Here is a 15,284-nt window from a genome sequence, read left to right as displayed (position 1 = left end):
GTGGTTCTGGCGGTTTAGGCCACTTCCTCAATTCCTGAATCCTTGGATGTGGTGCGAGCCCTGAAGATATATGTCAGCTACTGTCTGCAAATCGGATTCCCTCTTTGTGGTGTATGATGCTCACAAGAAGGGTTGTCCTGCTTCAAAGCAGTTGATTGCCCGTTGGATTAGGCTTACTATTCAACAGGCCTACGCTTCGGCGGCTTTGCCTGTTCCTCGGTCTATCAAGGCCCACTCTGCTAGGTCAGAGGGTTCTTCCTGGGCAGCTGCCCGTGGTGTCTCGGCTTTGCAACTATGCCGGACCGCTACCTGCTCATGGACAAACACGTTTATCAAGTTCTACAGGTTTGATATTCTGGCTACAGAGGATGTTCTATTCGGACATATGGTGCTGCAGGCGTCTCTCTGCATGTTCCTACCCAATCTGGGAGCTTTAGGACGTCCCCATCGTGCTAAGTGTCCCCAGTATCCCTTATGGATGATAGAGAAAATAGGATTTTAGTTACCTGCCGGTAAATCATTTTCTCGTAGTCCTTAAGGGATACTGGGCGCCCGCCTCTGTGCTTCAGCCTTTCCTGCAAGTTTTGTTCTTGTGTGACGTTATTTGATTCAGCTGTTGCTGTTTCTATTTTTACTGGCTCATTAATCTCACCACTTGTTGTTTTGTCACGTTTCCTTTTAAGTATGCTCATCTCCTTTGGGCACAGTTTTCCTAGACCTGGGCTGTGAGGGAGGGCATAGAGGGGAGGAGCCAGCACACCCTGTTTGAAGAATTGTAAAGTGCACCGGCTCCTTTGGACCCCATCGTACTAAGTGTCCCCAGTAATCCCTTATGGACTACGAGAAAAGGATTTACCAGTAGTTAATTAAAATCCTATTTTTGTTTAGGTTTTGTTTCTCTCTTGACATAATGTGTTACCAGTAGGTATCTATGGAAGTGACTTCATTGTACGAACCACTCCCTTTTTTGATGTATAAAGCAAATATGTTTGTTTTTTTAGACACACCCAAGTGCTTGGCCTTTCATGGAACCTGTGAAGAAATCTGAAGCCCCAGATTACTATGAAGTTATCCGGTTTCCGATTGGTGAGGTTCCTGTATGCCATATTATAATAATGATTGTGTATTTGTGTGCGTGTGTGTGTGTGTATGTATATATATTAATGTGTGTGTGTGTATATGTATATATATATATATATATATATATATATGTGTATATATATATATATATATATATATATATATATATATATATATATATATATATATATATATATATATATATTGGAAACAAACGGGCGGCACTCCACAGGATTTCCAAAAGTAACACAACAGCAAACAGCTTGTTATATCAACGTTTCAGGCACGCTTTATTGGCGCCTTTCGTCAGGATATATTTATGTGTGTGTGTGTGTATATATATATATATATATATATATATATATATATATATATATATATATATAGTCCATACATAGGCACTCTCCAAATTTTAGCAAGCTTTTAAAGTATTTTTAATCCAATACTCACAACACAGAGATGCAAGGCTTTTTTAATTGCATGGCAGTGAAATAGCAGCGACGTTTTGGTCCCTCCGGACCTTTATCAAGCTTTCCATCATAATATGCCCATAAGAGATCCACATTTACAGCGGAAGTATCATACCCCATTACTGCCTGCCTTTTTAAGTGCTCAAAATGCCGCCAAAGCATGCTGAATCCCGGCGTGCGTTCCAACCATCAAGTGGAACGCACCCAGACCTAATTCCGGTTCCGGTCACGTGACTCTGCGGTTCAGCACCCGGCGTGACACGCACGCCGAGGACGGACACACACATTACGCACCGCACGAACACCACTCCCACAGCTCGCATGTGCATATATCCCCAGCCGCAATGCATAGCACAACTAGACACATAACGTACCAGCACATCAGTGCAGCTAAATAAACAAATCAACAGCGCCATCCATGGCACAAAGCGGTATAGCAAGCGACAGTACACATGTATAGGCATTTAAGAGCAACCAAGAGGCAGCCAGCAAAGCTCAATGTTAAATATCCAAAAGACATTAATAATACATAGACAACAAGACATACACACATATTATTAAAATTAAAAATATATACTGTTAAATAAGTTGTGCTATGCAATTAAAAAAGCCTGATGTGCTGGTACGTTATGTGCCTAGTTGTGCTATGCATTGCGGCTGGGGATATATGCACATGTGAGCTGTGGGAGTGGTGTTCGTGCGGTGCGTAATGTGTGTGTGTGTGTGTGTGTGTGTGTGTGTGTCCGGCCTCGGCGTGCGTGTCACGCCGGGTGCTGAACCGCAGAGTCACGTGACCGGAACCGGAATTAGGTCCGAGTGCGTTTCACTTGATGGTTGGAACGCACGCCGGGATTCAGCATGCTTTGGCGGCATTTTGAGCACTTAAAAGGCAGGCAGGCACAAAATGAGAGTGAGGAGGGCGAAGTGGAGTCAGATAGTGATGATTTTAACAGCCCAGGCATTGATAATCTCATCAGAGCGGTGCGTCAGTCTCTGAAGTTTACAGAAACTGAGGAGCCTCTGACAAATGATGAAGTCGTATTTACTAAACGACCGAGATCTCCAATGTGTTTTCCTGTTTCGGAGTCTCTTAATAAGATGTTAGTCGAAACACGACAGACTCCAGATAAACGGTTTTCTATACCTCGCAGATTTAAGTCTAGTTACCCGTTTCCAGACTCTGTGACATGTACATGGGAGAATCCACCAATGGTTGATTCGTCTGTGTCGAAACTTACAAAGAAATTAACCATACCAGTACCAACTGCTACTACGCTTAAAGACCCTTCAGACCGCAAAATAGAAACTATGCTAAAGTCCATGTATATAGCAGCAGGAGTGCTGCTGAGACCTGGGTTGGTTGGCATTTGGGTCACTAAGGCGCTCATAGTATGGATAACAGAACTCAAGTCTGCCCTACATGACGATCACCTTATACGTCTAGCTGATCAAATGTGTGAGGCTGCGGAGTATCTATTTACAGCTTCTACTGATGTCTGTCAGCTCACTTGTCGCATTTCATAGTCACTGGTTACAGTACGACGAGCTCTCTGGCTGCGCTCTTGCCAAGCGGAGGCAGAGGTCAAAAGAGGTATAGAGGCGTTACCTTACGGTGGCGAGAAGTTGTTTGGTCCTGAATTGGACAAATGGATTTCTGAGGCCACGGGAGGAAAGTCTGTTTTCTTACCATTGCCTCCAACGGTACCAAGACGGAGATACTCTGGACCTGCGTTCAAATCCTTTAGACCTCAGCCCTTTTGCGGGCGTGGCAGAGGAACAGCCACGCCTGGTAGACGGGGTCCAGGACGTGGTTTCCAACATACCAACACAAGTCGTCAAGACGCTAAGGTCACCGACAAGCCAGTGGCATGACTGGCTACCAGCCCATCTCGGATCTCCAATTGTGGGAGCACGCCTTCAGACGTTCCATTTGGCGTGGTTCCAGACATCCACAGATGGGTGGATCCGCAATTTAGTGTTAAGAGGTTACAAAATAGAGTTCGACTGTCTTCCGCCACTGCGGTTTTTCAAGACAGGACTACCTCTCTCGGACGACAAGAGGGCGGTTCTGCAAATTGCCATTCAGTCCCTACTGGATTCATCAGTTTTGATTCAGGTCCCGGTACAACAACAAGGTCAGGGTTATTATTCCAGTCTGTTTGTGGTACCGAAGCCGGATTGCATAGTCAGGCCAATATTGAACTTAAAGGGTTTCAATCAGTACGTCACTTACTACAGATTCAAGATGGAATCTCTGCGGTCAGTAATTGCAGGTTTAGAGCCAAAGGAATTCATGATTGCACTAGATCTCAAGGATGCGTACTTACACATTCCGATTTGGCAACCTCATCAGAGGTTCTTGCGTTTTGCAATACGCCAGAACCATTACCAGTTTCAGGCTCTCCCGTTTGGCCTTTCGTCAGCGCCTCGGGTATTCACCAAAGTGATGTCTGTGATGATAGCTCATCTCAGATTCCTGGGAGTGACAATAGTTCCGTACTTAGACGATCTGCTCATCAAAGCTCCGTCTCAACAGATGCTCCTCCAACATGCGTTGCTAACGTACAATGTACTGGTTCACCACGGTTGGATTGTCAACTTCAAGAAATCACATCTAATTCCGTCTCAACGACTTCAATTCCTAGGTATGATTCTCGATACGGTAAATCAAAGAATTTACCTACCACAACAGAAGGTACAGATTATTCGCCATCTGGTACAATTAGTGCTCAAGCCACGCACAGTCTCGGTACATTTGTGCATTCGCCTCTTAGGAACAATGGTGGCGGCTTTTGAAGCGCTTCAGGTCGGAAGATTTCACTCACGTCCATTTCAACTGGATGTGCTCGCACAGTGGTCGGGCTCGCATCTGCAGATTCACCACAGGGTGAGGTTGTCGCCACGGGCAAGGGTTTCTCTACTCTGGTGGCTCAAGGTACACAATTTAACCACAGGGAAACTGTTCGGCGGCTGGAATTGGATAATTCTCACGACGGACGCGAGTCTCAGAGGTTGGGGAGCTGTAGTTCAAAATTGTCAGCTCCAGGGTCTCTGGGCGGATACGAAAGATTGCTGTCTATAAATGTCCTGGAACTCCGCGCAATTTACAATGCGCTACGACAAGCAGTACACATGCTTCTGTCTCAGACTGTCCAGGTGCAGTCAGACAACGCGACGGCAGTCGCATACATCAACAAACAAGGAGGAACGAGAAGCCGCATGGCAATGCGGGAAGTAGCTCGAATCCTCAATTGGGCAGAATACCACCAGGTGATATTGTCGGCAGTGTTCATTCCGGGAGTGGACAACTGGGAGGCGGATTATCTCAGCCGTCGGGATTTTCAGCCAGGAGAATGGCCATTAAATCCAGAAGTGTTTCACATGTTGGTCCAGAGGTGGGGTTACCCTCAAGTGGACCTGATGGCGTCTCGCCACAATCACCAAACGCACCAGTATGTGTCCAGAGAGAGATCCAAAGGCAGTGGCGGTGGATGCTCTCACAATCGCTTGGCCGTACAGCCTAGTGTATCTGTTTCCACCGTTTCCGCTGCTCCCTCTGGTGCTAAAACGGATCAAAAAGAGAGTCTGTCACAGTCATTCTAGTGGCGCCTCATTGGCCTCGGAGAGCTTGGTTCTCGGATCTCCGGACTACTCGCAGACGATCCTTGGCCGCTCCCACTATGTCCAGGCTTGTTACAACAGGGTCCGTTCCTTTGCCCCGATTTAGCGCGGCTGCGTTTGACGGGGTGGCTATTGAGACCGCACTCTTAAGAAGAGAGGATATTCCAGAATCGGTTATACCAACCATGTTACGAGCTAGGAAGCCAGTTACGGCAGCTCATTATTACAGAATTTGGCGTGCCTATATAGGTTGGTGTGAAGCTCGGACGTTTCCGACATCATCTTTCAAGTTATCCCGTCTTTTGTTATTTCTACAGACGGGGTTAGATGGAGGACTGCGTTTATCTACACTAAAGGTGCAGGTATCTGCGTTGTCAATTTATTTTCAAAGACGATTGGCTCTATTGCCGTCGGTACACACTTTTCTGCAAGGTGTCCTCAGAGTACAGCCTCCATTCATTCCACCTAGCCATGGGACTTGAATCTGGTTTTAGATTTCTTACAGTCTTCATATTTTGAACCCTTACAGCATGTGGATATAAAGTTTCTTACTTGGAAAACAATTTTTCTTCTAGCCTTAGCTTTGGCAAGGCGTGTTTCAGATTTGGGTGCCTTGTCATGCAAGCCACCGTATTTTGGTGTTTCATGATGACAGAGCGGAACTTCGGACGAATCCCGCTTTCTTACCAAAGGTAGTGTCATCTTTTCACATCAATCAACCAATTGTAGTTCCTGTGTTAACAGGACATTCTGGAACTCTGGATGTGGTACGCTCGTTACGCGTTTATGTATCCCGAACGGCTACAGTTCGTAAGACTGATACGTTGTTTGTTCTCTATGATGCTGCCAAGATGGGTAAGACCTTATCCAGATGGATAAAACTGACTATACGTCAGGCTTACCTTCATGCTAGGTTACAGCCGCCTACATCAGTAACAGCTCATTCCATGCGCAGCTGCTCGTGGAGCTTCTACGACGCAGCTTTGTCGTGCGGCTACATGGTCATCAGTGCACACGTTTGTGCGCTTTTACAAGTTTGATACGTTTGCGGCATCAGCATCTAGCTTTGGCCGCCTAGTGTTACAGGTGCCAAACAGCTCTCCCGCCCAAGGGGGAAGCTTTGGTACGTCCCAAGAGTACTCCAGTGACCCCTAGTGGATGAAAAAGAAAATAGGATTTTGGTACTTACCAGGTAAATCCTTTTCTTTGAATCCATAGGGGGCACTGGACGCCCACCCAGAGCAGTTTTATCTGGTTTGTGGTAAGTTCAGGGGATCTTATGGTAACACACTCTCACCGACTGGTTCAAATTATCAAGTTCTGGTTATGGTGTCAACTGTTTAGTTGTCAGTAACGTTATGTGTCAACTTCATTGTTGTCCGTTATGTTATATGTAATACTCCATTGTCAACCTCTCTATAGCTCCTGTTCGGCTCAGTAAAACAACACTGAGGTACTCTGGGATATGGAGGGGTGGAGTGTTCTAAATTTAAATATTCAGTGCCCTGTTCCTGTGGAAGCCGTCCATATCCCAAGAGTACTCCAGTGCCCCCTATGGATTCAAAGAAAAGGATTTACCTGGTAAGTACCAAAATCCTATTTTCAACTATATCAACTGATACTGGAGTTTGTGTAATTTTGAGTTCTTCTTTGATTGCCGTTGCTGGGAGTCTTTGGTTTTACTTATTCATTATGATGTATTTATCTTTCCTTTCTGGCATACTGTACACCTGGGTCGTCAAGAATATTTTTTTTTAGTCACGTTTGTACTTGTTTCTTTGTATCGTGCTAATGAATACATACATAGTAACATAGTTAATGAGGTTGAAAAAAGACAAGTTGTCCATAGAGTTCAACCTGTATTTTTGATCCTATACTATTCTCCATATACAGTAGCCATAGATTTACCCATATTGACACAAGTGAAGACCGCTTTATGTCTAGTTGACAACTGGAATGCATAGATTTTCTAATATACATTCATTTTAGATGCTATATCCTTGGATATCTTTTTCAGTTAGAAATTTATCTAACCCGTTTACACTAGACCGCGGAATTTGTCCTTTTTTTTTTTTTTTTTACCTACGGAGGAGGGGAGAAATTTTAAAGAGAATAAACTTTGTAGGCTAAAGTGAATGAAGGTAGACGGATAAAAGTGGATTTAAAATGGGTTGTCATCTTGGTAGGCTAGAGTATACTGTACATGTGTTTCTCCATTAGATATCAAGGATCTCTGTGAGCTTCAGTCATTTCTTTGGAGGAGAACAAGACAGATTTAATTAATGTCTGTGTATGAGATGAAAACTAGGTGTTCTAGCCATCTACCTGGTGCTATACTTTTCTTGTTAAGTAATGACTGGCCAGTCCTCACCGGTAGTTGTACAACACCCGTGTATTGGTGGTTTTCCATGCCTGTGTAAATTGTTATTGTAGTGAAGGAAGGTAGAAAGTAAATCGTGGGGCAGCGATTATCAACATTTTTACATCTGTGTTTGCATTTTTATTTTAGACCTGAAAACAATGACTGAGAGGCTGAAGAACAGATATTATGTGACCAAAAAGATCTTTATTGCTGACCTGCAGAGAATAATCACTAATTGTCGAGAGTACAACCCACCAGACAGCGATTACTGCAAATGTGCCAATACGCTGGAAAAATTCTTCTATTTCAAGCTGAAGGAAGGCGGGCTGATAGATAAATAATTCCACTGGGAAACCCATCTATACAACAATCATTTCATTCCTTTCCCATTAAGTTTGGTACAAAGCCTCAGTTGCAAATCAGCCTTATGAAATGCGTGGACACGTGGGCTCATGTATGTTTATCACCTTCTTAAAGGAGTGCGCGCTTTGTTACAAGAAACGGGATGGTAACACCTCAGTGTGTACAAGCAACAGTGGAGCCTGGCTGTTATTCCACAACGTTCTCTGCACTTTTGGGCTGATTTACCGGTTTTGACAGTACAGCTACTGCTGTTCTCAGGATTAGTGGAACCTTCTATCATTCCAAGAAATGTTCCAAAGCCTGATGAGTTTGCAACATTAATTTATTTGCCCTAAAGAAACAAACAAGAATACTGTAACGCCTCCATTGAGGATAATGTTAATCTTTCATTTCATTACTTCAGGGAGCAATACAGGGGCAGTATGATTACACAGTGGATGTTCTCCCTGACACTATGAAATTGCTACTCTTGAAATAGAACCTACTTAAGGTTTTATAAACGACCTACATCTGTATGGTTTACAGTGTGCATCACCTTCCCTCGCATACTTGCAGATATGAATTGGTATTTGTTCTTAGTGATATCTGACATACTAGTATTAGATGTAACTGGCAAAATAAAATCCTCTCCATAGACCAATAGCAACTGTGCACTCATTTAAGTCAGAATAGAAGGAGTGCACAGGTTAACTGGCAATATATGTAATCCATTACATATAGAATTGTGACTGGCATTAAGTGGTTTGTTTCAAAAGATGACTGATGTAATTTACCATGGTAAATTTTGTTACTGCTAATTTTTGTTGGATGTAATTTATATGCCTTGTAGTCGCATACGGATTGTTTAGGCACACTTCAATACATGGTATTACTTACTATACTGAAAGTTGTGGGGTGAGATGTCACCCCTTGAAAACATGAACTGCATGTCCTAGTGGGACTGATTTTGATTTGTTTTTGGGGGGGTTTCCTCTGGTACTGTGAGAAAAATGTACAATTTGGTTTGCATGCACTGAGTTCAGAATACAAGTTGCTTTATATGAATATGACTGCTATATAAATACCACTGCTAACCACAAAATAAATGTGTAAATATCTTAGAAGCCTGACAAAACGAATAGTTTGGTTTGCAAGTCTATTGAAGACACTGCATGCGTAGGCCCCTGAAAGGACACCAAACACCATTTTCTTTGCATTATAAAGTCAAATTTTTCTAGAAACCCTAGTCAATTGCGGGCATTTTCACCCGTTTGGAATACATTTTCGCCATGCCGTTTTTTTGTTTTTTTTCCCCACTCTTTGCATACCCCCTCCCCCTCCCTAATCCTGTTGCAGCTGATGTGAATAGAAATTCTGAAACATGGGGGAGAAAGAGCAATAATTGAAAAAATTCCCTGTGGCAGCATAGTGTGACTGTTCTATGAGAACCAGAATACAAAAGCTCTATGCATTAATTCTGTCTGTATGGCTGTAGCTGTGGGCAGAGCTATAGCTTTAAATGTGGCTGCATTACATGGGCATAAACTGAGTTTTCCAATATAACACCTGGTTTCATAATCTAAGTTCAGCCTGAGAGGAAAAAAACAAACGTTTCCATGCTTGGGCTTGAATTTAGACAGTCAACTTAGTATTTATACTTGTGGTTCAGTGTGCTCCCACCTATTGAATTGCTGTCAGCTGGGATGCGGTCAACATCCCGCTGGACGGGATCCCGGCAGTCTAAATACCGACGCCGGAATCCCGACCGCCACAATCCCGACATATTCTCCCTCCGTGGGTGTCCACGACACCCATAGAGGGAGAATATAATAGTGTGCAAGGGGCTGCGTTCCGCTCGCCACCCCTGTCGGGATTGTGTGGTCGGGATTCCGGCGTCTGTACTTCGACCGCCGGGATCCCGTCCAGCGGGATTACGTACTGATCCCTGTCAGCGGTGTTCTGCAGTGACTAAAGCTAGCCAAACTCATCATGATATAATCTGTACTCTGGTTAGGTTGGAATCTGCAGTGTATGTGGTTATCTTACAACCACATTGAGCACTGCGATGGAGGGAATAGCATCCAGTACCTTCCAGATTGGACAGTTTGATGCTCACCCATTTGACAGAATTGGTCATTTTGTCCAGCATTGAACCTGTGCTCTGCAGTGTTCTTCACTGGGGTTAGTGGCAACAGTACTGGTTTGTATAGGAAAAAACTCACCCATACAATCCCAACCTTGTCTTGTGATATCTTACAGTAAGGCTGGGTACACATTAGGCGATATATCATTCGATGTAGCGTTCCAACACAGATCGGAACTATAGATCAGCCAGATCGTCTAGTGCAGGCATGTCCAAACTGCGGCCCTCCAGCTGTTGAGAAACTACACATCCCAGCATGCCCTGACACAGCTTTAGCATTCTATGACAGCAAAACTGTGTCAGGGCATCCTGCGATATGTAGTTTCACAACAGCTGGAGGGCCGTAGTTTGGACATGCATGGTCTAGTGTGTATGGCCAATCACACACGCCCAATGGGACGATGCTGGCAACAACTGCATGCATTCTAAATGTGGCCTTGAACAATATATCGCTCGGTCGCGTGACATATCGTTCAGTGTGTACGGACGGCTGATATATCGTTATATCGGTCGTGCTGCCAGCTGGTGTAGACATAGTGTGTACCCAGCCTAAGTTTTAATAAACTTCTGAAACTCTAATTTATTTGTATGTGTTATTTCAGCTTTCATATAAGCCAACTTGTATTCAGTTACTGATGCTTTAATCTACAGTCAAAGGCATAAAGTATTTGGGTCCTTTTTGATAAACCTTTTCATTAATCCATGTGGGAAAATCACAGAACTAGAGGGTGCAAGTTGCTCACAATTCTCTATTCTATGATTACATGATTTTGTTTTTGTGTAGCATACAAAATGTCCTTTTTATAGCCAGCCAAAAGATACACATTCATATATGTTAGTACATACAGTATGTGTTAAGAAATAACATGTTCAGTATTGCTGCCATGAGCAATATTACACAAAGTAGAATGTGTCTGTTACACTAGGAAATAGCACATTTTATCTGCATGTACTGCACCAACCACAGGCCCACAAGATAGAGCCTACATCATGATGAAAAAGATCTGTACTTTAAATATGAAAGAAATAGCCTGAACAGATGAGAATCACCATACATCTTTCCTTTTAAGGGACCTGTGACCTTTATACAAACAAAAGTAAGTTTTCTTCTTAATCTCATATGTTTAGTTGAAAAGAAAATGACCAAATAAATCCATTGCATTCTCATCTGTCCCTAAGGTGGCGATTAGAAGGACCGCTTCACTATCGCATTGGGAGCAGTCTTTATCAGATCTGTAATTCAGGGATATACAGATGTCGTCTTGGAATATGTTAGATTGTGCAGAAAAGCTCTGCCTTACTCCTTGGCTCTAGAATCAAGTATAAAGCGCAGGTTCTCAAACTCTGCCCTCAGGACCCCACACAGTGCATGTTTTCCAGGTCTCTTCACAGAATTGCAAGTGAAATAATTAGTTCCACCTGTGGATCGTTTACAATGTGTCAGTGAGTAATGAATACACCTGTGCTCCTACTAATTGACTTGGAAAAAGTGAGCTGTTTGAGGTTCTGAGGACTGAGTTTGAAAACCACTGGTATAAAGTGTTGGAGCATTGTTGTCAGAGCCGTAACTAGGTGTGTGCGGAGTGTGCCACTGCACATAGCGCTGCAGGGTAGGGGGTGCTGTTGGCAGCACTTGTCAATTATCTGTTTTAATTACTTTCCCTTGTAGCTTGCCCCCTTTTTTGAAGCCCAGCATCTACTGACCACCCGTCTCCTTCCCCCACTACTTTTGTCGCTAATATCTACACAACATTCATGAACTTAACTTGAGAGCTCTTTATTATTATTTATCATTTTAGTCACGCTGTCCTTCATTACACTTCAAGATGCTGAAATAATAATAATAATAATAATAATTTTATTTATATAGCGCTCTTTCTCCAATAGGACTCAAGGCGCTTACCTGGGATTTAACCCATTGCCTGTGGCATTGCAGTCAGACACTCTATCCATTGAGCTACCTGCCCTTTGCATAGAAAACTAGAGAATTTTAAGCTAGAGAATTGAAACTATTTGAAGGGGTGTAGTATGGTATGACGGCGGACGGGCTCCCGGCGACCAGCATACCGGCGCCGGGAGCCCGACCGCCGGCATACCGACAGTGTGGCGAGCGCAAATGAGCCCCTTGCGGGCTCGCCACGCTGCGGGCACGCTGTGCGCAGCACGCGATTTTATTCTCCCTCCAGTGGGGTCGTGGACCCCCACGAGGGAGAATAAGTGTCGGTATGCCGGCTGTCGGGATTCCGGCGCCGGTATACTGTGCGCCGGGATCCCGACAGCCGGCATACTGAAGACCACCCATTTGAAGCTTATCTTGTGAAAAAATGATCAGCATTGTAACTGAGCAGATCTATGTAGTGTGTGGCTGCAAGGGATTGGATGTGTGTCTGCACACTACATAGATCTGCTCAATTACAATGCTGATTGTTTTTATACAAAGTGCAAGTAGCGTCATATAGTTAGAAATCTCATTGTTTTTGAGCAGGATCAAATAGCTAAGTGAGTAGGGTGTTTGACTGGAATGCAACAGGTTATGGGTTGGAATCCCCAGTATGGCAGTATATTGAAATGCGTTATCTAATAAAAAGGATATTGTGACTGAATAACAACAAGCTCTCAAGTTAAGTGTATGAATGTGGTAAAAAGTATGTGTCCAAATTTTGCCATGCCCCTTCCCCATGATGGCATGAGACTTATGTTCCTACTGGAGAAATGGAAAGTGCACCAGTTCTCTTTCTGGCACAGGGCACCAAAAAGTCTAGTTACAGCTCTCATTGTTCATGGGAAGGGCCACATAAACCAATATTTGCTTGGATGGATTGTGTTCCTACAGGCATTTTTTTACATCTGTCTCTGATTTTATGTTACATAAGAACACAGTACATGTTAGCAAAAAGAAGAAAAAAAATATATATAGTCTATTAAATATAGGTACCACCCTCCCCTCCTGTATTCTTTTGATGCAGATTAGAATTTGTCTGTTCTGTTTTTCCCCCTGCCTTTACCGCTGTTGTTTTTAATATTTTTATGTGTTAATAAGCGGCATGCACACACTTCCAGTAATCCCTTCCTTTCAGGCCTGATCTGGCAGTGAAAGTCGGTGGTTCTGGGTGCCTGAACTGTTCAGTCCTCTTGTGCCTGTGAGCTCTGCATTTCATAGACTTACTGCCACGCTGCTCTATTTGTAGCAACAATGGAAAAGCACCACCAGTTTGCCAGTAAATTACAGTCCACTGTGCCATTACCTGGGCAAAGGAAAATGTTCTGTGCTGCATACACAAATTTAGGTTGCTGTGGTTTTGCTCATCAGTTACTATTTATCCCAGGCCTATTTCCTGTTAATAGCTACAGCACTGCTCAGCTTACAGCAGGTTGTAAAAATCAGCCACTGGAAATTGTATATTTTCAGGCTGTGCTTACACATATGGTTTTTAGTAGGATCATTCCTCCTGACCAGAAATAACTTCACACTATTACAGTAGGTGCACCTATTGCCTGTACCGAGTGGAGGTAGACATTTTCTTGTAATATAGTCAGTCAGTTACTATGGGCCACTTGGAAGGCAGCATATGTATGAGCTTGAATAAATATTAGAATGCAGCTGATCAGTTTAGTAGGAAGCAGTTTTTAGCAATGCCATTGGCCGCTAGGTAAATGATCATTTTACATTATCACAAATGTTGGTTTAGCACACAAAATGGCTGCCCCTACCATGTGCAGACAACTGGTACACGTTAAAGCTTTGATCCTAATAATAAAGACCTCAAGTGAAAAAGTGACACAATTGTTTCAGTTATGGATTAACATACGTGGCCTTTGTGTCTGCATTGCTCTGCTTCTATGGTGTCGTGTTCTGCTAATTGTAAGGAAGCCTTCATAATAGAATTCTGATGTATACTGTGACATTTTGTTCACTACCAGGTTGACAACAAACCACAAGCAACTTAAATCTGTAAAGCTGTATGAAAGCAAAATCAGTGATAACTGGTGTCTCAGTTTGTGAAAATAATCTGCTCACAGGCCCAAATCCTTTATTCTCACAGATAGGTATTCCTCAAACTTATTCACGGCAGAGTGTAATGGTATTCTGAAAATGGTTATACATGAACTATAAACATGTAGTAATGCATGTCATGCCCCTGTTTACATCTGCCACTGTTAGATCTGAGGCGTACACAACTATTGCACCATGCCTTGCCTACACAGGTTGTATGTGTTTATTCATATCATGACACTGCACAGGGGTCATGGTAGGGTGCGGTCTCTAAACACATTGCCCATAACAGAAGGGATGGCTTGTATCCAATACCAGTATACACTACAATATTTTTTTTAAATACCCTTTTTTGTGTAGGTGGCCATTGCCTGAGATATATCTGTGAGTGTGTAGCCTATCCAATCCTGAAGTGACAGAATGCATTTTAATAAGTGTTACGTCCACATAACATGTACCTGCTATGGGTGCTTCAACCTCCCAACTCTTGCCATAGCAATCTACAGCCTATAGAAAGCCGTACAACTATTTTAACTTCAAAATAGTTTTTCTGACTCGCTATACAGCAGCAAGCTTAATGGCACTGATTGTCTTTATAAATGTCAACTCCAACATTGCACTTTGTACATTTGGACATGTACTGTATGTTCTTCACCATTTCCATTGCACATTGTGGGGCAGATTTATTAAGCCTAGTGAAGTGATAAAGTGGAAGGTGATAACGCACCAACCAATCAGCTCCTAACTTCCATGTTACAGGCTGGGTTTGAAAAATGACAGTTAGGAGCTGACTGGCTGATGCGTTATCACCTTCCACTTTATCACTTCACCAGGCTTAATAAATCTGCCCCTGAGTAACCTCATTGGAATTGTTGCTTGTTCAGTATTTTTGCCTTGCACCTCTTGGCATCTGTGTCTTTGTATGAAATTGATTCTGTTCTTATACTGTGAGTTAAAAAAAATTCCATGCTGTTCAATGACAATAAATATTGATGTAATACACGAGTACTGCTGGTATACTGGTGATCTTTCAGCAAGCTCAACAAGTCGCTGGCCTATTACAGGTGTCAAGATAATGGCCTCCGCTTTAGCAGAAGATAATTACTGGGCAGGAGACCTATTATTTTGTCAGCGTGATATGGTCTGAAGCACATATACATTTTCAACATGTGAAAGATCCAATTATCACACTGTTTACTATATAAATTATTTTTTTCTCTTCAACAACTGAAAGAAATGTGTGCTGGAATAACCCCTACACCTGATTCATTT

At 43.1% G+C, this 15,284-nt stretch overlaps 1 protein-coding gene across 2 annotated transcripts in view; it reads left to right on the top strand.

Annotated features, from left to right (window-relative positions):
• KAT2A (lysine acetyltransferase 2A) overlaps positions 1-14,705 on the top strand; it is a 152,394-nt gene extending 137,689 nt beyond the window's left edge. For both annotated transcript variants that reach the window (XM_063959420.1, XM_063959419.1), the window contains exons 17-18: positions 1,002-1,086; positions 7,681-14,705. In XM_063959420.1, the coding sequence (XP_063815490.1) occupies positions 1,002-1,086; positions 7,681-7,874 (279 nt within the window). In that variant the 3' untranslated portion in view covers positions 7,875-14,705. The remainder of the gene's footprint in view (positions 1-1,001; positions 1,087-7,680) is intronic.
• The last annotated feature ends 579 nt before the right edge of the window (positions 14,706-15,284 follow it).

The sequence above is a fragment of the Pseudophryne corroboree genome, chromosome 3, assembly GCF_028390025.1.
Source record: "Pseudophryne corroboree isolate aPseCor3 chromosome 3, aPseCor3.hap2, whole genome shotgun sequence".
Taxonomy (NCBI): Eukaryota; Metazoa; Chordata; class Amphibia; order Anura; family Myobatrachidae; genus Pseudophryne; species Pseudophryne corroboree.
This window is presented reverse-complemented; position numbering and strand designations above follow the sequence as displayed.